Source organism: Stigmatopora nigra, chromosome 1 (genome assembly GCF_051989575.1).
Source record: "Stigmatopora nigra isolate UIUO_SnigA chromosome 1, RoL_Snig_1.1, whole genome shotgun sequence".
Lineage (NCBI taxonomy): Eukaryota > Metazoa > Chordata > Actinopteri > Syngnathiformes > Syngnathidae > Stigmatopora > Stigmatopora nigra.
In genome coordinates this window covers 12,217,161-12,244,768 of record NC_135508.1, presented here as the reverse complement: position 1 = coordinate 12,244,768, position 27,608 = coordinate 12,217,161, and the positions used below count along the sequence as shown (strand labels likewise).

General features: G+C 40.1%; 3 protein-coding genes across 3 annotated transcripts; 2 read left to right on the top strand and 1 right to left on the bottom strand.

Moving 5' to 3' along the window:
* Positions 1-274: 274 nt before the first annotated feature.
* Positions 275-23,197, top strand: LOC144205647 (piezo-type mechanosensitive ion channel component 2). The gene is given in 56 exon segments (XM_077730162.1): positions 275-338; positions 1,361-1,456; positions 3,160-3,261; positions 3,376-3,421; positions 3,956-4,115; positions 4,178-4,379; positions 4,457-4,670; positions 4,794-4,959; positions 5,052-5,144; positions 5,265-5,306; positions 5,384-5,495; positions 5,589-5,740; positions 6,151-6,417; positions 6,538-6,646; positions 6,750-6,877; positions 7,505-7,564; positions 8,465-8,613; positions 8,677-8,841; positions 9,026-9,067; positions 9,209-9,241; positions 9,367-9,473; positions 9,572-9,747; positions 9,822-9,998; positions 10,372-10,536; positions 11,207-11,407; positions 11,488-11,692; positions 11,926-12,027; positions 12,321-12,486; positions 12,571-12,814; positions 13,142-13,238; positions 13,661-13,820; positions 14,036-14,125; positions 14,255-14,343; positions 14,423-14,488; positions 14,565-14,674; positions 14,896-15,010; positions 15,274-15,351; positions 15,445-15,611; positions 15,690-15,889; positions 16,312-16,497; positions 16,859-17,131; positions 17,223-17,481; positions 18,279-18,467; positions 18,554-18,752; positions 19,144-19,276; positions 19,369-19,516; positions 19,894-20,108; positions 20,186-20,344; positions 20,435-20,582; positions 20,650-20,838; positions 21,069-21,161; positions 21,323-21,492; positions 21,587-21,703; positions 21,790-21,869; positions 22,414-22,633; positions 22,754-23,197. Coding segments are annotated over 56 exon segments (8,148 nt in total). The 3' UTR covers positions 23,007-23,197.
* Positions 23,198-23,426: 229 nt separating this feature from the next.
* Positions 23,427-24,288, bottom strand: atp5f1e (ATP synthase F1 subunit epsilon). Its single transcript, XM_077724300.1, has 3 exons — positions 24,119-24,288; positions 23,731-23,852; positions 23,427-23,555 (listed from the first exon to the last, which is right to left on the bottom strand). Coding segments are annotated over exons 1-3 (156 nt in total). The 5' UTR covers positions 24,151-24,288; the 3' UTR covers positions 23,427-23,553.
* Positions 24,289-24,388: 100 nt separating this feature from the next.
* On the top strand, positions 24,389-27,341 carry LOC144201556 (PRELI domain containing protein 3B-like). Its single transcript, XM_077724288.1, has 6 exons — positions 24,389-24,558; positions 25,078-25,246; positions 25,332-25,421; positions 25,566-25,636; positions 26,066-26,168; positions 26,249-27,341. Exons 1-6 carry the CDS (start codon positions 24,527-24,529, stop codon positions 26,363-26,365), a joined length of 582 nt encoding a protein of 193 aa, XP_077580414.1. The 5' UTR covers positions 24,389-24,526; the 3' UTR covers positions 26,366-27,341.
* Positions 27,342-27,608: the final 267 nt, after the last annotated feature.

The following is a 27,608-nucleotide window of genomic DNA, read 5'->3' as shown; positions in this document are numbered from 1 at the left end:
GAGCGTGGGATTGAGAGGTGAGGAAGTGGGGGGAGATGAAGAAGAAGGAGAAGGATTGAACAAGAGCAAAGGCACTCTTTATCTTGATAGGAGAACTCTTCATATTCTCGTTGGGCTCTTGAGGATTCAAAACTTTATTCTGGCTATGTCCCTCCTTCTTGGAGCGAGTGTAAGACGATGAATGTTTTTAAGATTTTGACTTACTTGTGAGGACAAGAAGAGCATTTTTTTTTCTAAATTGAGGGAGCTAAAAACCATCCAGAAACAGGGAGTCATGGCTGGGGACATGGTGGTCGGGATGCTCTACAATTTATTACTGCCACTAAATCTGCTTGCTGGTGAGTTGGATTACCATTAAACTGGGAATAGAATCAGTAACCAGACTTGATATTTTTCACAAGTTGCGTTTTTAGTTGGTCAGGATCTAACGTTTTATCAAATGTCCTTAAAGGGCTTCTCGTGAAGTAATGGAAATACTCATATGTACTATCTTTAAAACTTGTAAGCTGCAGATATTTGTTCTTCACAGATATCCTACATCAAATTAAAAATGAGGAGACTGTCCATTGTTACCAAGTGTTTTAATTTGGATTTATTTTCAGTTAAAATCTTGATGCTCCACTTTTGAAGAAAAAATTGGTATTTGAAACAAAATGACCTGTACTGTGCAATATTGAAAAAAATGTAGCGGGAATCCTAAATAAAAAAATACATAATAATAAAAGATCTGTTTAGAAAGAGAAGGGAAAATAAAACAGACCAATTATTATTTGTATGATTTTTTTCTTTACATTGATAATAAATATTTTTGGTCTTGTCAGCCGTGACACTTTTTCTATATTGCTCATTCCTATTAGATTACAGGCGTAGTGAATCTTAAATCAAGGTACCTGGTATCGTTCTAATTGTTTTATGATTATATGATTACCATTTAATTCAAGAACAATAATTGTGTGTGATTCTATTTTTGTGTGTGTCATACAATTCTAATATTTTACAAAATAAAATCCATGAACATAATATAATTTACCATTACAAATAGTCCTACAATAATCACTATTGAAGAAACAAAATAAAAATGGACTCAAATAAATCACGCATGATAAACATCAAAAGCGAGTAAAAAAACATTTAAGTTGCAGTCGAAACAATGTTCTAAACACACACACATTGTTTACTTATAATTATAGTGTTGCATAATTTAGTCGCAGAGGGTGTAGTGCCCAGGTGCACAAACGGTGTGGATCAGCAAAGGAGAATTCCAAAATTTGATGATGTTTCAGTAATGCTTGTAGTTATCCATATTGTTTCCCCAAAGATGAAATGAAGTGAAAATTCTACTTTTTTTGCTCATATACAGCTGCTTCTTTCCGATACAATGGATTGTCCGTCATTTACTTCCTGTTTCTACTTATGTTGCCGCTGATGCCGAACCCAAATTTGGTAACAATGAGAGGTGAGACTCCTTGTTTTAAATTGGTTTGTTTGTTATATATATATATATATATATATATATATATATATATATATATATATATATATATATATATATATATATATATATATATATATATATATATATATATATATATATATATATATATATATATATATATATATATATATATATATATATATATATATATATATATATATATATATATATATATATATATATATATATATATATATATATATATATATATATATATATATATATATATATATATATATATATATATATATATATATATATATATATATATATATATATATATATATATATATATATATATATATATATATATATATATATATATATATATATATATATATATATATATATATATATATATATATATATATATATATATATATATATATATATATATATATATATATATATATATATATATATATATATATATATATATATATATATATATATATATATATATATATATATATATATATATATATATGTATATTAATATATATATATATATATATATATATATATATATATATATGTATATTAATATATATATATATATATATATATATATATATATATATATATATATATATATATATATATATATATATATATATATATATATATATATATATATATATATATATATATATATATATATAAATAAATATTACACAGCAGGTTGAAAACAACATACCAGTATATCCCTCATGCACCTTTCAAATGTTAATTCTTATTTTAAATCGATCCTAATAAAGGTAATGAAATAATGAATGGAGCCTTACAATTAAGTGGCTTAACCATGAATTAATAATGCCGACTGATTATCATTCCGCAGTGCTGCAACTTAATCAAAGTTACTTTGTCCAATTATGAGTGATATATTTGCTTTGATGTATTTGTTGTATTTTATAAATAAAATTCTTGGTATCCCTCATTCAAAAACACATCTACACACATCATTTGTAAAAGGGAATGTGTGGGACTAGTCAGATCAATTATACATAGCTTGGTAATTACAGTGAGGAATTGAAATATTGGTGAGTCAGCATTGTACCTTTCTTTTACTGTCCTTCTAAAAACTGTTTGCCTTTCAGTCTGTGTGTCTCTTAAAGCTCCATTCAGCCCACAATAATGTTCACCCCGCTAATATGAGCTCACTATCTTTGGCCTAAGTGCCCGAGTGTGTGTGCAACATCCTGCACGTGTATGCTTGTACAGGTCTGCTCGTCGTGGCTTTGCGAGACGACCGCTTACTCAGAAAGTTACATGCGATTCTAGATGAGAGGTGGAAGTGATATGAAGCTTTTAGGAAAAAATTCAAACATCAATAGCAAAGTCAATGGCTCAGCGAAAATCCTGAATCGGATGTACAATCCAACCCAACCATTATAAACGCACAGCAAGGCTACAATGGGACATCTCAACGGAAAACATATACATAACAATTTTAGCCAATCGCTCCCTTTATTAATGATTGCAATTCCCCTTTTTACGTGATAGTAAACCATACAAATTTCATATTTACTCACATAGGGCGCAATTAAAAGTTTAAAATTTTGGGTATCTGTATTTGGATGTCTTCTTCCTGTAGCTAGCACGATTACGTTTGTCCCCTAGCGTATTTTGACAAAACATTATTCCATTTTTATCATTCTCCAAAGGTAAAACGGGTGGATTCCTGCGGAGGATCATCTACACTAGTTTGACCTTCCTCACCCTGCAGTGCTTCATGCAAATTCCCTTTGCCTACATCACAATAGAGGGTAAGTGGGAAAAATACATGAGCAATTTTTTTAAAAGGTTTTTCGAAATCACTGTCTAACAGCACAAAGCATCCTGACCAGTTTTTCTGATATCCCTGCTGATCTTGTCAACAGTTAGTGGCTTCTGGGAGGATGTCCTCTACCACGTGGGTATCGTGAGGTAAGGACTCCCAAGAAAATACTGACTTGGTTTCTTTGGTGGATGGACTTGTTAGTTATGAGACGCGTCTCAACTGTTCTCTTTCCAAATTCTGTGCCGCGTGAAATACACACACACACACACACACACACACACACGTACACAACCAACGGTAACAAGTTGAATCGTACATTGATGGTTATGCAACATACATCAACATAAGTTGTACGTTTCTCAATATATGGGTAGAATGGATCATTTTTACTTGGTTATTTCTTTAATATGTCAATATATTCATAAATATATTTGTGTGATACAATAAAGTTTTATGAAATTCAAGGATTTCATTATGATTTTTTTTTTTGGATTGGATTGGATAACTTTATTCATCCAGTATTTGGGCAATTTTGTTGTCCCCCATGTTTACATTTTTACGGCAAATGAATACCGGCGCCAAATATCTGTCATCGGCCTCCTCTAACTACTTATCATCGGTATCAGTCGATCTCCATTATTGGTCAAATGTGACTGTTTTCTTTCTGCTGGCCTTTGTAGATTCAGTTCTGTCGACCCGGGGAACATTGCACGCCTGCTAGCGCCAGACATTGGCCTTCTGCTTTCCACACTCTTCATACTAAGACTTTGCAGAAAACTACTACGAGCAGCACCGCAGGTCAACCTCCACGAAAATGGGATCCCAACTTCTCACTCAGAGGTAACATATCAGACTCAAAACAAAAACCAGGAACCTGATTTGGCATGTTTGGCATTGGGCAGGACTTAGAAACTTCTGATACGGAGTCCGACGAAGGGAGCGAAAGCTCGGACAGCTCAGACGAGAGCACGGTACCAGCTGAGTCAGTCCCACCTCAGTTTGTTCAAAAGTTCCTGATGTTTGCGGCTGGATTTAGGCTCCTGTTGTCGACTATCATGAACACTGCGGGCAAAGTGGTCGTGACTTTACTACTGGGACTGGCCGGTAAGGTGTAGTCTCTACATTTGGGGTTATTCCAATGCTGGAATTAGAGTTTTTTTTTACTGGTTGGACATTTCCAGGTATCACCCTTCCTTCCCTCACCTCCGGCGTATATTTTGGAACATTTCTCGGATTGGTGTGGTGGTGGGTAATGGGCCGATCGATCAGCCTGCTTCTATTCAGCTGTCTCTGTGTGATGATGACCATCTTCAGTGGAGGCCATCTTTTAGCCCTCTATGTTTACCAGCTGCCCCTGTCCCAGCAGCTGGTACCCCCTGATGATGTCTTTGCAAGGTATTGGAATGAATAAATAATTGAGTACAGAGTCGAGGAATGGGAGTTCAATAGCTTTGTGTCATGTGCGAATTATTATGGGGATATCCATCCAATTGAATTCAATCCATCTCTCTGTCTTAGGCTATTCGGAATGACGGGGGTGATTCGGACTAACAGTTCCGACCCTTACGCGATCGGTCTCCAGCCCGACATCAGCTGGCCGGACTTCATCAACCCCTTTGTTTTGCTGCTGTTGTATTATACGCTGGTTACACTGCTACATAAATGGGTTCAAATCACTGATGAGGTCGGTATACGTTAGGTTTATCATTTTGAAAAGTATTTTTAAAAAATGTTATAATACATGTTTTTTTGGGGGGTGTCTGTGTTTTTTAATAGGAAAACTTTGATGGTGGACATAGTCCGATTTACACTCCAGATGTTCCTCCAAGTTTCTCCAGGGTTGTCTACATCTCAGGAGATAAGCACGATGTAATCTATAAATCATGTCTACATTGTGTCCTAAAAGGGATTTGTTATAAACTGCCTACTTTGGCATTCTTTACCCAAAAAAAGGCTTTCAAAGAAATGTTTTTTTCTTTCCAATTTTAGCTCTTGAGCAGCACAGATGAGGAAACGTATCTACCTGACGAGGTTCTGGATTTTTTTTACTTGAGGTATTTTATAGGCGTTCCTATTTTTCGCTTACTGTATGTATTCTCTTTCCAAAGCCCATGATCTTAATGAGAGACATCCCATGTCATGGAGTCTATGGAGAGGATGGGGGATACACCAATTGCTATCCACACTCAACATATGAAGGCATAAATTCACCATCGCACGGTAGATAAAATCATATATTAATCATCTTTCAAAATGTGTTCATTGCTGCGTTAAATGCAAACATGCTAATGCCTTCTGTTTTTGTCCCTTTAGCTACAGACAGCCAATGTGCAATGGAGAGGACTGAAAAGTCCTTAGCGAGTCTGACAGAAATTTCTCCTTCTGAATCAAGCCCAAGTGGTCTGGTCATCTTTGGACGGCTGCTCCAAAAACACAGTTATGTCAGTGGCCTCATCATCATGATGGTAGGAAGGCAAACTGTAAATTAGGAATTCATTATATTGTAACTTAATGGACAAATCAAGCGCCCATGCGGTAAATACAACCTGGATTTTAGTCTAGAAAATGTGGGGGACTCATTATAAGAGACTGTAACAATATTAGCGTAAATGCTTGGAACTTTACGGTACAGATCAAATTCGGCTCTATTTACAAAAATCCCAAGTTCTGGAAGCTAATCATTTTGTAAGTAGGGGTATGTACCACTGTAGTATATCATTCCTCATCCTCTGAAGTATTCCCCCAAAATTTGGGGAACTTTTTTTTAACGACATTCAAAATGTACGTAATTGTACCCGTGCTTTATTACATTTACGGCAACCTTTAAGCATGGCAGAAAAAACTAAGTTTACTATACATTCCCTCTCTTCTGAAGGTGTGGAGTATAACCTACACCAACTGGTTGACCTTTGCCCTCCTTATATGGTCGTGTATCATCTGGATGATGCGAGATCGGCGGCGATACGCCATGATGTCCGCTCCCTTCCTGGCAGCGTACGGGACAGTTCTGGTGGTTCTTGGCTTCGTCAGTGGGTTGCGCCTGAGCCGGGCCGAGCTGTACCCCGGCCTGCCTCCGGCTGTCATCGAGGACTTTGACCTCAACAGTTATCACCCTGCTCCTTGCATCCACTTGGGACCTAAGGTGACATTAAGATTTGCCAGAAAATTGATCTAAAATTGGGTATTCTTTAGAGTAGCATTTAGCACCACCAATCTTTCCCAAAGCCCTGCATTTTTATGTTTTGTTTTGCTTTCTACGCAGGTTTTCTACACGTTCAGCTTCTGGCTGATGTTACGCCAGCAGCTAAAAGAAAGGCAAGAAGAGCAGAAGCTGAAGTCCAGATCACTCGATGAAGTCAAAGTTATCCAACGTAATGTCAATAATCCATTTATTTCTCACGCAGATGTCACATTTTTTATGAAAGAAAAATGATTCCTCTGTCTTTCACTCCCTTGTTTTTTAACCATTTTCAGCAGAGGCAGAGGAAAGCCAGCCTTCTCCTGTAGTGGCCATGCTAATCTCAGGGGTGAAGGGATTCTTAGTCAAATACTGGATCCTCTTCTGTTGTTCCATGTTCTTTGTGGTCAGCTTCTCTGGAACGGTATACATGCACTTGTTAAACAGTATATATTTTTTACAAAGTCACTTCACATTGACAAACTTTTACAAATGGCTTTAACTTTCTTTCAAATGCAATACAGTACATTGAGATTTAGATTACTTGTAACCAACCAAGCAGTGTAATATTTTGTGTTTACAGTTTTATGATTTTTTTTCCTTTTCAGGACAATATTTTGAGGCCCCCATTTGACATCAATTTGTAGTACTAGTGTTGGAATGCGCTATAAAAAATATATTGACATGTATTTCAATTTACAAGTAATAACTGAAAGATCATTTTGGAAAAAAATGTTTAAAATGGCATTTAAATGAATGTTATATTATTTCATGAGTAACAAATGAATACATATTTTTTTTTAAATGAGTTAGTAATGAAAATACAAATAATTCAAAACAAAGTCAAATCTATTATCTATTAACTTTTTTTAGAAGAGTGTGTAGTATTTTGTGCCTGTGACATTTTTTTTTTTATATAAATCTGTTTTGACCTATTATATCTTAATTCTTTGGATGCCATTGTTGGAAATAGACATCCAATCCATTTTAAAATGTGAATATAAATGGATTACGTATTTCCAATAATCTTGACTTTGTTTGACTTGCTCAGGTGGTCGTGTACAAGATTCTTTACATTGTCCTGTTCCTCTGCTTCGTCGTCCTCTACCAGGTATGTTCTTCATTCTGTGTGTCCGCAATCAAAACGGAGTGTACATTTTTGACGCATGTTTATTTTGTAACCTCGTGAGACTGAGAAACAGTTAAAGTAGCCTTCTCTATTGATTTCAAGTCCTAAATGCACCCGCATCCATTTTTTTGCTAGCGTTTTCCTGGTTTTCCTCAGCCTTCTTGCATTTCTGCTGACCTTTTAGATCCACGCTGCTCACTTAGCACACAAATGCCTTAATGGCTGAAATGGCGGCGGGCAAAAGACACCATTAATTCTCTATTGGGATATCGTCAGCAACCCTGTGGTCTATTTGCATTGTGCGGTAGGGACAGTAATTCCTTAATAGGTAAACAAGAGCTTTAATGATCCCATATTGATTCGTTAACAACTTCTGTATAAATTCACGAAATTATCTTATCAGACTTGAGGAGAGTTTCTTCTCAAGAGTCGTCAAAATACTCAACTTACGTTCCGAACCCCGGAATGACCTAATCAAGACTTAACCTGTACTTGCACTGAAACTCCACAGGCTGCTAACTCACTTATTTATGTGACCACTTATTCATATTGACTACTTATCTATGTTGATTACTACTTCTTTATTATGCTAGCTACTTATTTATTTATTACTCATTTATTTATTGATTATTTATCTGTTTGGTTGTTGGTTCGTTGTTGTTATTTTTGCACTTCTCTACTTATTTATGTTGTTGACTAACTATTTATTTATTATTGATTACTTTTTGATTTTTTGTCTGTTTCTTGTTGTTATTTGTGCATTTTGTGGTGAAACTTTAAATCTCAGTATACTTGTATAATGACAGTAAATCATTACTTTACAAAAAAAGGAAACTTTAATTCAAGTTGATCATGTTTTTTTTTGTGTGTTCTATATTTTAGGTTCGTTTTGATCTGTGGCGTCGATACTTGAAGATGTTCTGGGCAGTGGTGGTGGGCTACTCCATGTTGGTGCTGATCGCCATCTACATGTACCAGTTCCGAAGCGTGTCGGCGCTATTCCGACAGATACTGGGCATGTCCGAGGATGGGTGAGTCGAGTGGATGCTGGGCTGATCTGGGGTTATTGGAGTGTCACTATGTATCTTTGTTAGTCTTCGAGATCTGGGTTTGGAACGCTATGACACGGTCGAGCTGTTCACCCGCATCCTGCTTCCTGCAGTGTTCCTCTTGGCTTGTATTCTTCAGCTGCATTATTTCAACTCTGACTTCCTCACGCTCAGTGACATGGACAATGTTCCTGTTCGGGAAGTTCCCAGGTGAGAAGGAAAACAAACTGTTATTGAAAAAGAGTCTAGCGCTGTGGTGTCAAATGATGGTGATGTTGGTGTGTGGTGCACGGTGGAACCTTATATTTTTATTTGTGTGTGAATTTGAGAAAGTCTGATGGTGAACCGGACATGTACAATCAAATGATTTTCCCCCCATCCATCTTTTACTTAGAGAGGAAGAACTCAACAGTTCAATCAACATGATTTCTGACCTGTAAGTATTTATCCATCTTTGCATGGAATTGCAAAAAAAAGGTAGTAGATTTACAGCATTGAATTCATTCTGAGCCTATGACACAAAATACGAAAGCAATTAACGTAACCTCTCTTAACGCTTATCTTGCTGTCTTTCCAGTATTAAAGAAAATATTGAGAAGTTACGGCAAAGGTAAGCATTTGACGACTAAAAGTCTCTTACTTGAACTTTTGTGCTACTTATAACATTACGTATTATTCCAGAACATTTTGAATAGTATCCATGATTCATTTTTTAATGGCTTTGTCTTTGTATAGACTTCGGAAGGAGAACGTGGGCAGCGCAAAAAGTCAGGAGACTCTGGATAACGTCGAAGTGCAGATGACCTCAGAAGTAGAAGAGCCGGAGGAGATGAAGGAAGAAGGTTGTAGCTTTATGTCTGTTTCATTTGTGATTTATGATCATTCTGCGTCAATGAAGCTTTTTTTCACCCACACTTTTGGATTTTTGTGTCCCTCCTAGAAACGATGGACAACATTTGTGAGGACAAGTGGGTTGTGATTGTGAACCGGGCCAGCCTGCTCCTCATACAGGCTCTCTTGGGCATCCAGAAACTTCAGGAGCTGAGCTGGAGATTAATGGAACTCCATGGCTTCAAATTCATTTCCTCGGGCATCATTTGGGTTTCTTTGAAAGAGGTGGGGGCGAAAAGATAAAGGCCAAGTTTTATGGCCGTCATCTGGTGCCATTGTCCGCTTCTCTTGCTTTCTAGGTTTCTCTCATGAACTCCCTCTTCTTGGTCCTGTGGGTTTTTGCCATCCCTTTTCAACGCTTGCGGCCAACGGCGTCCAGCGTGTCCGCCGTGTGGGCCTGTGTCATGGTGGTGTGCAAAATGTTTTACCAGCTGAAGGTCATCAAACCTCTCGACTACTCCTCCAACTGCACGGCAGTGAGTGCATCTTTGTCAAGATGATGATTGAAGATGATTTGACTTTTTTTCGGAACCTATTTACAGTTATTAGAATGTTATTGACCAAAACTCTAAACTGCGGTCATAAGAATAATCTTCACAAGAGATAAAAAAATAAACTTGCCCCCCTGTGACTATTGTCATATGTCTGTGTTGCTCCACCATTATCGATTACCTGTTATATTATGACAGCCGTACTATATTTTTTAGCTATGGTGTTTACAGTTTTTTTTTTTTGCAAGACAAGCAAAGAAAGAGGCATGGAAAAAAAGACAAGCAAAAAGATTAAAACAAAAAAGTAAACAAAACAATATATTTTTTTAAACTACTGTATTTCTTTTTCATATCTCAGAATATTTTACCATCCAACATCTCTGGCCTGGAAGTTGGAGTAGAGATGAGAGGCAACATGATGGAGCTACTGAAGCGGTCCATCCTGTACATTGAGCCTGTGGATCCCATCTACTGGTGTGGTGCGCTTCTAAAGTGCGAAGGACGAATCCTTCCTTGTCTCAGGGTACTACTATATCATAAAGCCCAGGGGTGTCAAACTCTGGTCCTCGAGAGCCGCAATCCGTGCTGTTTTCTATGTCTTCCTCCACCAACACACCTGAATCAAATATTTTTGGTGGCTATCAAGCTTCTGGACAGCTTGCTGATCTGTTGATCATTTGATTCAGGTGTGTTAGGGGAGGGAGGTATGGAAAACAGACCAGATAGCGGCTCTGGGGTACCTGAGTTGGCCACCCCTCATATAGCGTGTTGTCCGCACTATAAGACGTGACTAAAAAAAACTTTCTCCAACACCGTCTGTGCGCCTTACAATCCGATGCGCCTTACGTATGGATCAACATTGGCTTATCATTGTATAAAATTCCCTTCAGCACAGCTCCATTTAGTTTATATATAACACAACTCCTAATCACTACTACTAGTATGACTACTTCATTTCCATCTAGTGGGTGCATTTTACAATTCCCTACTACTACTACCGCAACCACCACCACTACTTACTACTACTGTGTCTTACAATCCTGCTCACTTTATAAATGAATCACATTTTCGTTAAAGGTACGCCTTAAAATCCGGTGCGCCTTAAACTGCGGAAAATACGTCATTTACTTTTTCGTCCAGCATGAAAATCTGTCGTTAGTGGTCTACGAAATCTGTTTTTTTTCTGGTGTTAGAATCATCTGATGGTGTTGGGTCTGCTGGCGTTCGAGGCCACGGTCCATCGGCACCAGATCTATTTCCGCCTCCACAACAAGCTGAAGACGCCACCTTTCGGCATCCTCTTCCACGGCATCACGCGGCAGCACCTGGACCACGGCGTACGGCCTTGCATCAAATACTATATCAACTTCTTCTTCTACAAATTTGGCCTGGAGGTGAGCTTTGGTTTGAGTCAAAAGAGGGAGTCCCTTTCTGCCGGCTCCTCGACGTTCACATTCCATTTGCGGCACTTTAGATGAGTTTCATTGTGGCGGTCAACGTGGTCGGTCAAAGGATGGATTTCTACGCTTTGCTTCACTCCTTCGCCTTGATGGCGGTGGTGTCGCGGCGCCGCAGGAAGGCCATCGGGGAGGTGTGGCCAAAGTACTGCTGCTTCACTGCGGGTCTCATAGTCCTGCAGTACTTGCTCTGCATCGGCATTCCTCCTGCTCTTTGTGTCGGTATGACATCGTTTTGAAAAAAAAATACATATTTAAACTAAGAAAGGCATTTCCTTCGTATTTGGTCAAGTAAATGTGTTCATTTGCCTTTACTATGTCTGAATTTTAGTTTGACTGTTTGTGTCTGTCGCTAGTTTACGATTCACGCTCATGCTAATTTGAATAAGCATCACGGTCACTGACGTGAAATGATGATGCTTTATATTCATATTTTTGCTTGCGTTCCCTTTTAGATTACCCTTGGAGGACTGCAATTCAACCTTTGACCTCCAATGTCATCAAATGGTTTTACATGCCAGATTTTGCCAAGAGTCCTAATCCTATGTTTATATTCTGTGAGTATATTGAAAAATTGTTCCGGGATTTATATTTGTATCACCATCAAGCACAGTTAGATTAAAAAAAATAGAGTGAATATTATTTAATTGTTAAAGCTGATGTTATGTTTACAGTCGACTAGCTGAAAAGAAAAAAATGTAACAGACCTTAAAAGCATCCATGCAGTCTAAACACAACTATTACAGCGTTAGGACTTTTCCTCTTCATGATAATGTGTAGCCATAAAAAAATGTCTTGTGTCTCTTCAGACCGCGAATTGATTTGTCTGTCTCTTGTCCCCCTGGTGCAGACGACCATCTATTGCTGTTGTGCTCATCCCTGCAATGGCAGGTTTTTGAGGAGGAGAACAGGGCGGCCATACGACTGTTAGCCGGAGACAATGTAGAGATCAGTCGCAGTCTGGACCCCAGCTCATGCAACCAATTCATACCGGTTGACAACTTCCTTCACTGCAGGTCTGGAATAAGTGCACTGAATGCAAAAAAAAACAAAATGATCCTGTCTTTTTGCAAATGTACTTTTTTTGTCTCTATTGGCAGGTCCTACCTTGACATGGTGAAGGTGTTTGTGTTCAGCTACTTCTTTTGGCTGGTTCTATGCCTCATTTTCATCACGGGCACCACTCGCATTAATATCTTCTGCATGGGCTACCTGGTGGCTTGCTTCTATTTCATGTTGTTTGCAAGCAGTGTACTGATGCAACCTGTTAAATACATCTTGCGCCTCTGGGATTGGCTGATTGGCTACACTTGTTTCGTCATCGCAATGAAGAACCTTCTCTCGGTGAGCCAATTGAGATGCTTAGAATTTCTAGGTTTTCTTTAGATTTCCACCCACATCCCCAAACATGCATGCTAAGCTAGTAATTGATCACTCAAAATTTCCCCTAGGTATGAGTGTGAGGGTGAATGTTTGTCCTTTGACTGGCCACCGATTCAGGCTGTCCCCCGACTGGGATAGGCTCCAGCACCTTCCGTGACCCTTTTAAGGATAAGTGGTACTGAAAATAAATGAATGAATGAACCGTACTGACCCAATTTGCCCATATTTGTGTCCATATCGTTGTATTTTGGTGTTATGTCATTTTTTTATTCTTTTTTGTTTCTCCAGCTTGGTTCCTGTGCATACTTGGGCAGTCTATTGAAGAATGGCTGCTGGTTAATTCAGGCCTTCAGTATGTTCTGCACCATAAAAGGCTACGATGTCCGTAGGTGCCGCCATTTCCAGCTTCTGAAATTGATGTGTATTACTGATATACCTTGACATTTTTGGATATCTAGTCTAATAACTTTGTAGTACAATGGAAACTTAAGTTGCGACTACAATCCGTTCCACGACCAAGCTTGAAAGTGCCGCTTAGCATGAATATATTTTCCCCATGAATAATAATTGAATTCCAGTTAATAAGTGCGGGGATTAAGTTGATGCAAGCTACTCGTATTTCCCATGATGGGAATAAATGGCTTTTCAAAATTTCAGCAGTCGCTTGTATTGTGAAAATTTGTTCACGTAATGCGATTCATTTTGTCTCATGACGATGCTCGTATGGTGAAAAATTCGTAAGGTTAGGCGCTCGGATCATGAAGGTAGCCACTGTAATCTAAAGGATTTTCTGTTTGTGTTCTTCAGCTGAACCGGACGACGAGTGCGAGCTACCCGAGGGTGAGGCGGGCATTGTGTGGGACGCCATCTGTTTTACTGTCCTTTTAGCCCAGAGAAGGGTCTTCCTCAGCTACTATTTCCTTTATGTGGTGGCTGATCTGAAGTCTGCAAAGATATTGGCTTCCAGGTTTGTAAAGTCAGGATTAAGTCCTAGTAGCTGGCGGAGAACAGGGGAGGGGCTTCTGCTTGCGATTTTCAGCACAAATTTTCACATTTTTATGAACTTACAAAAAAATATATTAAAAAAGAAATTCCCAAGAAAAAAAATCAGCAATGTAGTGAAGCCACGATATTCGAGGGATTACTGTATCTTTTTCCTCAATATCTCTCTCGCCATCCAAGAGGTGCTGAGCTCTTTGAGGCCAAGGTCAAAAAGCAAGTGGCCGCCCGTCTGGAGATGGAGAAGAAATCCGTGGAGACACTGAAGAAACAGTAAGATGATGGCCATCATTCATTATCCATCCAATGCTCTTTATTCCGTCTATTTATCACCCAGAGGTCCTAATGCTTTTTCCTACAAACGTTAGAAGCCACCTGTAAGCTTTTTGCATCTTCCCATAGGATGGATAAGATTAAATCCAAACAAAAGAATCGACCTACGCCGGGGGACAAATTAGGGCTTCCCTCGGATCAAAATTTAGAGAAATTTGGTAATGCAAGATAATGAATGCAATCTGTCACGCGACAGCAAATATGAATAGAAATACGCGAATGGATTCATATTTGCAGATGATGAAGAGAAGGCAAAGAGGGATGCAGGAAAATGGTGGAAGCCTTGGGTCTCACGCCCGGGAGGTACACGATAAAAGCACGACAAACTACAGGATAGGAAAGTTTTACTGATATAATGTTGGTCATTTGTTTTACGCAGTTGAAAACAATTGTGGTTACCACCTATTTGAGAGCGACAGTGAGGAGGAAGAAGAAGGGGATCCAGAAAAGAAAGAAGAAGAAGCTCCAAAGAAAAAGTCTGCTTTTCAGGTTTGATGAAAGCAGAGGAAAAATGTTCAGAGTCAAAAGTCAAATGAAATCGGCCACTATTGACGGTAACAGACGTCTAATCCATCCATCCAGGCCTTTCGTTGGTTTTGTGCCATGACGATGAGGCACACTGGCTCTGATCAAATGGATGAGATGTCTCTTGGTGCCAAGAAAAAAGAATTGAATGTGAAATGTATTTGGTCCACTTTTTGTATTGTTAGTTGGCTTACAACGCCTGGGTGACCAGCTCCAAATCAGCTTTGAAGGACCTGAGCAGAGAGAAGAGACGACTGAAGAAAGAAGAGAAGAAGAAAGCCAAACTTCAGGCACAGCAAAGTGAGAACACAACAAAATGAAGGAATCATCTCTCTTTTTTTGAAATCACAAAACAGTTTAACGTTAGGAAAGTTTCAGATAATATACTATGTCACAAATTACTGGAAAATTGTCTCATGGCAACAAACTATCCTTGAAAAATCTCGACCAGCATACCTTTTCTTGTCATAAAACATAAACTTATCTTAATTAATAGACTTAACTTATTTTAATGTTCTGAATAATTTTCTTATTGTAAAATGCCGGAAATCCTTTTCTTTTAGGTATTGATAGAATGAACTCGAGCGATGAGGAACTTGACGAAAGCACAACAAAGGAAGAAGGTGAAGAAGAAGAAAAAGGTAACAAATACACACAAGTCAGCAGTTTATTTCTCATCCATTCAACTGCGTTTGAACCCAAAAAAGTGGCTAAGCAACTATTCTCCCCTCCAGAAAACATCCTCCAGCGTGTCGTCAACACCCTAAAATTTGGCGTGGTGTTCCTTCAGTCGCTTCTCGATGATCTGACTCAGGGTCTGAACTCGTTCTGCAAAGAAAACCTGGACATTTCCAAAGTGCTGCTTTTTGAGAGAGCTCTACTCAGCCAGCAGCAGAAAAAAGTGAGAACTCACCCCATTCCACTTATACGTACGACACATTTTCACACTGTATCTCCCGCTTTCCCCTTCGTTCTTCAGGGCAAAGAGGTGAGCCAGCAAAGCGTGAAGCAGTACTACGAAAGCTGGTTGTCCCGTCGGAACACAATGTCCTCACCTGGAGACCTAGAGGACTCTCTACCTCCTTCCTCGCCACCACCTGTTCTACCGTCGTCCCGTCATGCCTACGTCAAACTCAAAAGCCAGGCCTCCAAAATGTCTTGGGCCAGCAGCGTCTCCAGGTATGCCATAAACCGAGGGTGCTTAAGCTTTCTTTTCTTTTTTGGTTCACTCGCTTTTTCTTTACATTTCAGCCCTACCTGTCAACTTAGACGTTTTTCCCCATATATTATGTTTTTTTTTAACATTTTTTTATCATTTCAAATTGTATACGCCGTATCACAACCTTTGTACCTGAAAAAAATCTTTTTAAAAAGTATGTTGTTTCTAAAACCGATCTCATATTCCCCATTTCGTCTCTAATCCAGATGGTCTCATTCATCGTCAATTGCTAATGTTGTCATGCTTTGAACATGTCATGTTTATAAGACGCAGAAGCGCGTAGACATTTGCGCCTTAAAAGAGATGCGTGTTCAAAACTAAACCAATGATGTGAGCAATGCGCACATGTCTTAAATTGCTTTCTCCCCTGATGGCCTGTCAGCTGCATGACAGACGAGACCATGCTGGGTTCCCGGCAGCCCACGCAGGAGGAGCTGGACGAACCGCCCGTGACGACGCTGTCCAACCATCTCAGAAAGCGGTTGCGCAAGTCTGCCAACGTGGACTGGACCTCCTACGAAGTCGATGAGCTCTCACCGAGGTGAAGGGAAATGGGAAAAAATGAACCGTGTATTTTTTGGCTTACAAGTCAAAACTGTGTATATGTAGAAGTCTCAATAGCCAAAAAATGCCAAGTGAAGAATGAAGTCATACAATACAATATTGCGAGATTAAAATTGTAAATTACTAGAGAAAATGAGTTGTTCTGGGGTTTCACGTCATTATTTTGGCAACAAAAGGTCCGTGCAAAGATGAAATATTGAAATACTTTCAATGTATGTTTGTGTTATCTGATTCCCATTTGATGAGAATGGGTTCCTGTTAATTGTTTTTTTTTCAATACAGAAGTACAAATAATAGTCCAGAAATGTTGTTAAATAAAAAAAAATGACTGAAACGGAATTTCTCTTTACTGCTTTTTTTCTCAGTGACTCCGAGTCAAACAACATGGAGGAAGAAGAAGATGGAGAAGAAGATTTGGATGAAAAGTGGCACGAGAAAGATGAGCCCGAATTGGAGCAACAAGATGACAGGGTCGAGTGCGAGAAGTTGGAAAGGGAATCCCAGCCAGAGTACCCAGAATGCTCGTTTCCTGGCTTGAGAGAGGACGACTTGGAAAAAAGTATGGATGCCTCGGATGCACCCAGACCTCTGAGCCAAGAAACGAGGAACCTGACCGCCAGCGAATTGCTGCTCAACAAGTCAGTCGGCACACAACAATAACACACACACACAATACGCTGCAATCGAATGTGGTTGATTTGCTCTCCTTGTACCCAACTTTGATTGCAGAATGTTTGAAAATGAGGAGATCTCCGAGTCGGACAAGTTCTTCCTGAGGCTTCCGCGGCCGCTCAAGATGATCTTCGCCCTTTACAATACCATGGTTTCCAAGTCAGAGATGCTGTGCTACTTTGTCATCATCCTCAACCACATTGTGTCGGCGTCACTCCTCTCCCTCATTCTGCCCATCCTCATCTTCATGTGGGCCATGTTGTCCGTGCCGCGGCCCTCCAAGCGCTTCTGGATGACCGCCATCATCTACACGGAGGTACACCACCATATATTAAAAAAAGTGCATAGTTATTCTTAAAAACGGTGTACAATTTGAACTTAATAAGTAAAAATATGTGACATTTTGCAAAATTCATATTTTATTTAGTACATTTAGGTCACATTTAAAAATATTAAAAATAACATTTCTTTAGAGTATTTAGGATTTTTTTTGTAGTCGTACACCGTTGCACTTATTGCAGGAATACTGTCTTTAAATGACATTTTAGTATTTTAGTGCATCAATAGAATCAAAAAGATGCGTACCAATGGAAACGTTTTCGAAACTGATGGGTACGCATCTTTTTGGGTCACCCTGTATTTAGAATCGAAATACTGGATGGAAAGATTTTAGATTTTATGTAAAATGATTTACTAATAGAAGTCAGTAGGATTTCATCTAGATCGTTTTGATTAGTTTTATGGACTATATCCTAATAAATGTATCAATGATTAAATAACTTAAGGAGCATTACAATACAATATGTACATTTCTAGTTAATATTTCATTAAATTTAAGAGTGTCAGGATCACTTTTAGGGAGTATTGGTGCCCATCATTAATATTTAGATAGTATTGAAGTACTTTTAGGAGATTTACATTCAAATGTATGCTGTTTTTAGTGGATATAAGAAAGTTTGTCTCAATTTGAGGGAGTGTTTAGCTACATCTAGCAATATTTAAATTGGAGTCATTGAATATACCAGTACAGGGATTTTTCTTCAGTTCAATATCCCAACTAAATGACATTTGGTTGCCGCATTAATCCCACAAAACTTGTGTGTTTCTTTACAGCTGAACGTGGTGGTGAAGTACTTTTTCCAGTTCGGTTTCTTCCCCTGGACCACCTCGGCCTACCGTGGCATCAATGCCGATCGTCCCTTCGCCCTGCCTAACATCATCGGGGTGGAGAAGAAGGACGGCTACGTCCTTTTTGACCTCATTCAGCTGCTCGCTCTCTTCTTCCACCGCTCCATTCTCAAGGTTAACCCAAATGAATTGGATTATTTCATAGCGTTAAAGTGTGTGTGACAGGAATATATCGTGTACTGGTTTTCATGACGGCACAGTGTCACGGGCTGTGGGACAACAAGGAAGTGGAGATGCCGGATTTCTTCAAGAAGCTCAAGAAGAAGGTGGACAAGAAGAAAGTTAGTGGAGGAGAAAAGGAGAAACCAGCTCGCCGCAGACTCAAGTTTCTCCCTCTGCAGTCGTCCACCACTTCCATCTTTCACAAGCTGAAGAAAGGAAACTCCACAGACTCGGATGGTGAACAGGAAAATATATACAAATTGCACTTTTGGGAGGGCATTTTTTATTTTATTTCATTACAAACAAAGGACACACATGCGTTACCATAACAATGGTAAAATGGCGAAAAATTAGCTAAATTGGCATTCGTTAACAGAAGTTTTTCAGATAACTATAATCTAAGAAAACAATGATAATAATAATAATAATAACGGGCTGTTGTGGTTAGAGAGATAAAAAAAACATACATAAATTCCACTTGAGTATTCAATGCAGACCCACCTAAAAAACAAAAAGTGCAACTTATAGTGCGGAAATGTGGTTACTCCAAACAGTTCTTCTGCCACTACTGAATGGCATCTTCATCTGAGACGATATACTTATTAATTAATTTTATTTTTTTATGAAGTGGACAAACCCAAGAGGGAGAACAGCAAGAAGAAAAGGCGGCGTCGCCAAAAGGCCCCGCTGACCAAGCGACAGAGGATGAGGCAGCAGATCAGAGAGCGGATGCTACAAGCTAAAACCACCATCATTGAAGTGTGAGTCACAAAAATACAGTCTGTGTATCAAAATGTCACCAAGTTTGTCCTCCATATGAACCCATCCATCTAAAACGTGTGTTCCTTTCCAGGGCCCTTCACATCTACTTACCCATAAGGCAGTTTTTTTACGATATCATACACCCCGACTACAGTCCCGTGTGTGACGTCTACGCGCTCATGTTTCTCATCGATGTGGTCAACTTCATCGTCACCATTTATGGATACTGGGCTTTTGGGGTAAAGTGACATTGAACCTTCCTGAAATGCCCAAAACTGACTGCATGCTTGGATGCTAGGGTTGTAACAATTAATGGATATTAATCAAGACGTGAATTTGTTAAGCACCATTAAATCTAAGTCGATGAAAATGTTGTTTTTGAGTGGATAACGAGTGGGCCTAGCAGTTCTGGGGTCGAGGGTTCGATCTCAGGTTGGTTCTCGCTGTCTGAAGTTTGCATGTCCCATGCGTGAGTTTTCACTGGGTGCTCTGATACTTCCCCACAATTAAAAAGCATGCATGCTCTCTCTCTAAATTGCCCCTAGTGTGAATCGTTGATACCTTTGAAGATCCACCCGTGACCTGGTAGCACTGACTTTGTTGTCTGCATGTATAGAAATACTCAGCGGCAGCCGACATCACCGAGTCGCTATCGGAAGACCAGGTCCCCGAAGCCTTCCTGGTCATGTTGCTCATCCAGTTCGGTACCATGATCATAGACCGGGCCCTCTACTTGAAGAAGTCTTTGCTTGGAAAGTGTGTTTTCCAAGTGGCTTTGGTGTTCGGCATCCACTTCTGGATGTTTTTCATCCTGCCCGGTGTCACCGAAAGGTAAAGGCTTGGCTTATTTCTAGTGCCGATAACCGGTGGTTGATGCCGTTCTGTTTTTTGTTGGGTTATCCGTCCAGGAGGTTCAACCGTAACCCCGTGGCCCAGCTGTGGTACTTCGTCAAGTGTATTTACTTTGGCTTATCGGCGTATCAAATTAAATGTGGCTACCCCAATCGCATCCTGGGGAATTTCCTCACCAAGAACTTCAACTACCTCAACCTTTTCCTCTTCCAAGGGTACGAGGCGTGGCGTTTTTCGTCCACGGGTGAACAGGACGTCACTCTGATTGAGACGATTTGACCTTTTATCCTCCTGGTCACTTTCAGCTTTCGCTTGGTCCCGTTCCTGACCGAGTTGAGGGCGGTGATGGACTGGGTGTGGACCGACACCACTCTGTCCCTGTCCAGCTGGATCTGCGTGGAAGACATCTATGCCAATATTTTTATCCTCAAGTGCTGGAGGGAGTCGGAAAAGGTAAAAAAATTAAAAATGGGCGCTATATTGTTTCTTGGCAGCCCATTTATTTGCGCCATTGTTTCAGAAATTTCCACACACGCCGGGACAGAAGAAGAAAAAGGTGGTGAAATACGGAATGGGAGGACTCCTCATTTTTGTTCTCATCGGCATCATCTGGTTTCCGCTGCTCTTCATGTCTCTCGTCCAATCGGCAGCCGGCGTCACCAATCAGCCGGTTGACGTGTCCATTCAACTCGGCATCGCTGGTTACGAGGTGAACAGTCGTTCACTTGCTTTCTCTCCATGAATTCATAACATATTTTTAAGATAGCTTTTCCTATCTTAAAAATATGTTATTAATTATGATAGTGAATTAATGGATTTATTTTCAGATTTTTGTTTTTGTTTTGTATTCATCTCTTGTGAAGTCCTGTCCGGGTTCCATTCACGGCAATAGACGTCAAATTCATGTTATCCGAATGATGTGTTTTTGTGCATTCTTAGCCTCTATTCACCATGAGCGCCCAGGAGCAGAACTTGGTCTCATACTCCGAAGCCGGATTCAACCGGCTGACCAAAATCTACGCCACCTACCCAGTGAGCTCTTCTTTTTTTCCGCCAACAAAACCAAAGTCCAATTCAATCAATTCAACGGAATGAATTAGACACGATAATAGTTGATTCAAAATCTTACACTTTGGTCATTAGTTGCCACATGTCCCAATTCTAAGAGGCTTTATGGACTCTTTGTCCCCAAGTCCGCCATGCAGTTCATCATGAACTACGAGGCCGAAGATATTATCGTGGCCAAGATCAAGAGCGACGCCAGCCTGCTCTGGAGCATCAGCCCGGCCAGTCGGGAGGCGATGATCCAGGAGCTCACTTCCTCCCCTCATTTCTACGTGACCCTACGATGGACGCTGCTCAGGTCGGAAGACAACGTGATTCGTCCCGCTAAATGTTGCCAAACAGATTTACTACGCCATCCTAAACCGTCAACACCTTTTTTTTTTTTTTTAAAGAAATGCCACTATATCGATGAATGTCAAGACGGAAGGGGAAAACACGGTCAAGTCTGAAGACAAGGCCTTGAAAGAAGGGATCGTCCGCATGCTCAAAGGCGATAGTAGCAAACACGTGTAAGTCACCATTTTGGACCTTTATATGCCATCCAAACGTGTTCATTTTTTTGTCCGTGACTTGTTATGGGATTTTCTCTTGCTAGGATTATTAACTCCCTGCTGCCCAAGTTCCTAAGGGGTAACAGAGGAACCGAATCCAAAATGGCAACCAGGATGAATGTGGGTGAGTTGCTATTTTAACACCCTCAGGAACAAACATCATGACAATGGACAGCTCTTTGAAAATTCACACTTGACGTCTTTAACCTTTTATAGGGCAAGTTGATTAGTTCAATTTCTGTACCGCTGATCCTCACAAGGGTCGCGGGTTTGTGCTGGAGCCTATACCCGCCAAGCATGACTTGGGGATGTAGGACAAAACAGGAGTACCCAGAGGAGAACCCACCTGTTAATTTAAAATATTAACTGTTTTTAATTTTTTAAAATATAGTCTTAAAAATACAGCATAACAAGCTGATGTAGGAGAAAACAGTAGAAAACCCACCTGTTAATTTAACATATTAACTGTTTGTTTTTATAAACTATAGCCTAAAAACAGCATAACAAGTTGATGTAGGAGTAGTACCCAGAGAAAACCCACACATTAATTTAACATATAAAAATTGTATTTTATTTTTTAATAACTTTAGCCTAAAAACAGCATAACAAGTTGTTGGTGGTGAGACTGAAAAATTAAGACATAATTAACACACAGGACTCTCCCACAGGCCAAACTGACCGTCCAGACCTCCTGGCTTTCTTCCGGCCCCTGTCAATGAAACTCCGAAAGGTCAACGGCACTTCGGAGCGGGAGGCGGATCAATGGTGGATGGTACAGGAGTGCTCCCCCACCTCCGACCCCTCCGACCCAAAGTGTGACACCATTGAGATGGTGGTGTTCAGTGACAAAGTCAGTCCCTCCAGTCTCGGCTTTTTGGCTGGACACGGGTACGTACAAAAATGAAGAGATCAACCCATATGGGTTTTTCGGAATATCGGCCAAACTATAAAAAGAATGGCACAGCTTTATTTCGATGGTAGCGGCGTCCTAATACGTGTCATTCTCAGGATCGTGGGGCTCTACATGTCAGTGGTGCTGGTCGTGGGCAAGTTTGTGAGGGAGTTCTTCAACGGCATCTCACGTTCCATCATGTTTGAGGAGTTACCCTGCGTGGACCGTGTCCTCAAGCTGTGCACGGACATCTTTGTGGTGCGCGAGACCGGTGAGATGGAGTTGGAGGAGACCCTCTTCGAAAAGCTCATCTTCCTCTACAGATCCCCCGAAACCATGATCAAGATGACCAGAGAAAAGGACAGCTAGGCAGGTACATCTTTAGCGACTAAAAAATGTTTTGTAAATGACTGAATGACGCAAGATAGGGTTCACATGTTAAGTATGATAACAGTATTGCAATGTTACAGATGGTGTTATATTACACGGCAGGTTTTAATCAAAAACAACATATGGATGCCAGCTAGATACATAATTGTTGACTGCATGCATTTCTAATAGTGAACAAATGGCCAATGATTTGATTTTGTAAATAAATGTGGAATTTCTCAAAGCAACATGACGTGTTTTGGTGTTTTCTGACAATAGTCCCAAGTCAATCTAATGCACTCAAACCTTTTGGGCATGTAAACATTTGTATTTTCACAGAATTTAAAAAAACATGTCAGCAAGGTAAGGTGTTTGATTTTATCAGCTGCAAAACCATTTCAACCAAAGAATGAAAGAAAATGCTGGCACATTTTTCATCTTTAATTTAACTTTAATTACAAATCAATGTACGGGAAGATGCATCAAAGTCGTCCACCATATTTTTCAACAATTGTGGAAAGAAGTCTTCTACGCCAAAAGGATCACATTCTGCAAAAACATAGGGACAAATTCACATGTTAAAAGCACAATTGTGACAGACGAACAAACAGGTTCAAATGGCATTGCTCCATAGTACAACGCTTCATTTTTTTTGTTTTGACTTCACATTCTACACACTCAGAACGTATGATTGAAATGCATTGAGTGTGAAATGGGAACTTACATGCCGTCTTGGGTTTGACTACTTTGACGCTGACTTCAGCTGCCTTGATCGCCTGACTTTTAGCCTGCGGCTTGAGCGAGGCCCGAACCGCGCTAGCGCAGATGGACGAGAAGCGGATGTAGCTGCACGGAGGACAAATACAGAGAGTTGGTCCGCGGGATGCTATGTCATGTGTTCAAAAGTATTTGGATAACCTGCATATATCAAGACGTGTGGGAACAAACTTCGACTAGCATTAGCACAGGGGCTAACCAGCAGAGCATCGATCAGATTAGGTCTCAACAATACCAATACGTTCAACATATACATTTATCAGTGACATTTTTAAGCAATAATAAAGAGTAAGCAATGGAAATGTGTTTGTTTATTACATTATTTTGTTTTTTACCTGAGTCCTGCCTGTCTCCAGTAAGCAACCATCTTGACAGTCTGGTGTGTTGCCTGAGCTTCTCAAGGGCAGAAAAGACGCGGGCTGATGACGTCAGTTTAATGCGCTCCGTTATTTCTAACGTATAGGTGGTAAGGGTGGTAAAATATTCTTAAAAATACCTGGTCAGTGAAAGACTCTTGGTTCCGAAATGTATGAATAGAAAAAAATTAAAACTACGAAGGAAGAAAAACAAATACGTTCCCAGTATCTACCACAGGAGGGCGTATGTGCCAGAGGCCGTTCTCGATTTGGGTCCCATCCGCGCTTCCGTCCGTCCGTCGGTCTGTCTCTCGATCCTTGCGTCCTCCTTCCTGCGGTCACGCTGTCACCTTCGCTGGTCAGCGGCTCTCCACTTGTGCCGTCAAAATGAAAATCTGGGCGTCAGAGCACATTTTCAAGTGAGTTTTTCATGTCTATCCGCGTCTGGACAACTTGTCTCAGTTTTCAGTCGCAACTTCCGAAAAATAAACACAGGCATCCGTACTTCGCTGCGTCTTTGTAGCATGACGGCTAGCCACAAGTTGCACAACTTCATATAATAATAGAAAGTTCTAGCAAATGTACCAAAACAGTGCGTTTGACTTTTTATTAACCATTTTTTCAGCCTTTGGAACTGACCACTGAATCATGTCGTCTCCTGTCTCCTTTGTGAGCAATAAAAAGTTCGCCGTTATCGGGCCGTGTCTTAGAACATATCACTAACAAAAGATATTATTCAATCATATCAGTTATCACTTATCAGTGTAGAAGATGACATAATCGTGATTACATAACAGTCTGCTGGTCGAGAGGAAAGGGGGCGTTTTCCACTAACAGCCGACGAGTCATTGCCAAGCCTCCCAGTTCAAATGGATTGGACGTCTCTCGTAGTCAATGGCAGCACATGATTGACATGCTATACTGTGTGTTTTTAAAAGCCACCCGTGGGAGACGGTGACCAAGGCCGCCATGCAGAAGTACCCCAACCCCATGAACCCCAATGTGTTTGGCGTGGACGTCCTGGACAGAAGTGTGGACGCGGAGGGACGATTGCACAGTAAAAGACTGCTCAGCACCGAGTGGGGTCTTCCCGCCATCGCCAAATCTGTATGTGCAAATTGTCGTTACTTTGGGGGGGAAAGGGGATTGAAAACAAAGATTAACAAACGAAAAACTTTTTTTTTTGCTGTAGATCATTGGATTAACGAGGACATGCACGTATGTCCAAGAACATTCGATAGTGGACCCCAAAGACAAGACCTTTGAGCTGAAATCGACAAATGTGAGTCTTGAGACATGCACGTGTTCCAACAACATTGCTCGAAAAGCTTGCTTATTTGACCAAGAATAAAATAACAATAACATCTCGAAACATGTCACTGTGTGTGCAAATTGAGATCCTCAAAATCTTTTTTCCTCCTCACAGATTTCCTTCACAAACCTGGTGTCGGTAGATGAGAAGCTGACATATAAACCTCATCCACACCATCCTGACAAGTATGCATTCATGTTATCTGTAAATATTTGCACACGCTACAGCATTGAAATCAGAATCAGATTATAATAATTATCATTTTAAAGTAAATGACTACTTTGGAGGGGATACAGGGCAGACTCCCTGCCTATCCATCAAAATCCATTTTAAACATTTATCATACATTTCTGTCCAGAAAGAAACAAAAATAAATTTATATGTTGTACATTTGGTTTTCCAGCTCTCTTGTGATCTCACATAGCTTCACTGTTTATCTGCCCTTGATGGCAATGTGTGTTTTTAATATCAATCTCCTCCTTTAAGTAATGACCACAACACATTTTCAAAGCTAGGGATGGCAGCGAATGACTTAAAAACACACAAACTTTTATATATTAGATGAAGATCATTTCACTTTCTAAATCCATTTTTTTTCCTCCCTCATCGAGCAGGACAATTTTGACCCAAGAGGCTCTGATCAGTGTGAAAGGCGTCAGTCTAAGTAGCTACCTCGAAGGCCTCATGGCGAACACCATGTCCGTCAACGCCGGCAAGGTAACGTCCCACTCCGACTTCCCCGGCCCGCCACTGCGTCTCCTCAACTTACCCATTTCTTTTTCTTTTGAACGTCTCAGGGTCGCGAGGCCATGGAGTGGGTCATCCGCCGCTTAAACGCCGAAATCGAAGAGCTGGCGGCCACGGCTCGCGGAAGCATGCGCGTGCCCATGGCGGCCGCCGTCGCCGACAAATGACAGCGGCTCTCCACCTGTCGTGAACTAACATGCGCCTCTGTCATTGGCGGTACGTAGACACTTTTGGACGGATTCCGCCATTTATTTTCTTCCCACTGTGCCACAAGTTCACTCCATCATTACAGCATCGTTCATCGCTTCGTTAATATCGTAATAGTTTTTAACCTTTTGGCTGCCCGATGCTGGTAGAATGTACACGTCTTAAGAATTGCATTTTACAAAGCTGCCAAATACTTCTAAATCCGTCTTTACCGAAATACTAAATATGAATTTTGTATCAGAACTACAAAAATCCCCCCCAAAAAGTTCAACCAAAGTTTTTTTTCAGCAATATACATTTCAAAAATGTTGGAAGTTTTTGCTTTTGGCTCGCCATTTTAACTTAGTGTAACGATTAATTTCTAAACCCATCGTCCTGAAGAAAAAAACGTTTTTCACATTGTGAAAACTTTCACTTATTGCGTACTCACTTCCTTTTCAATGACACGTGTGCATTCTCATCAGTTGTTTCAAACAGTGTAAACGTGTTAGCTAGCTCGACAAAAATGCTAACTTTTAGATGGGTTTTGGCCCTTCGACAGTCAAAGAGTTAAATACCAACATATGGACGTAAACTGATTCTGTTAGCCCGACTGGATTCCATGTTGGTTTTATTCCACGATGCTCAAGCACTTCAAAGTGGCGGGAAGGATTGTTGGGATTGGTAACGCTATTTGAAACCATCCTGAGGTTTTTCGACCTATGGGACGATTTGTCATGTGGCTCATCTACGCATCCATGCGGGAGTTTCTTGAACAAACAACTTTTTCTAGAGGGAAGGTTTTAAGAACAGCGGCTGTAAATAGGTTTCTATTTATATTATGCTGGTGTTGCATTCCGAGAATGTGAAGCTGTAACTACGAGATTGAAAAACACACCATAACAATGTTTCAAAATAAAGTGACACCATTGTTTCATGATGGTGGTAACAAATTTACCTTGGACTTTCTCAATCAAACTCATATTGAAGACGCTCTACTTTATCTACTTTAAATTTCAAAGCTCATTCCACATAGGGTTGTTAGAAAAACAATCTTACCCTTTGTATCTTTATTATACATAAGAGTACAGCACCTTAAAAAATGGGAGTAGGAGGGTACCTTAAATTTAAAGGATTATTTAGTCAAAGCAGTTTAAAGCTCATTGGTGTGGCCCCTCCCACTAAAACAAAAGAATGATGTCACAACCAGAATTGGCAGCAAAA

Bases quoted from the DNA above. Each gene is read 5' to 3' on its own strand.
- atp5f1e (XM_077724300.1), bottom strand. From the start codon at position 24,150: ATGGTTGCTTACTGGAGACAGGCAGGACTCAG. The intron at 23,853-24,118 runs GTAAAAAACAAA...TCCTCCGTGCAG, and splicing joins TGGAGACAGGCAGGACTCAG to CTACATCCGCTTCTCGTCCA.
- LOC144201556 (XM_077724288.1), top strand. From the start codon at position 24,527: ATGAAAATCTGGGCGTCAGAGCACATTTTCAA. The intron at 24,559-25,077 runs GTGAGTTTTTCA...TGTTTTTAAAAG, and splicing joins GCGTCAGAGCACATTTTCAA to CCACCCGTGGGAGACGGTGA. The intron at 25,247-25,331 runs GTATGTGCAAAT...TTTTTGCTGTAG, and splicing joins TTCCCGCCATCGCCAAATCT to ATCATTGGATTAACGAGGAC.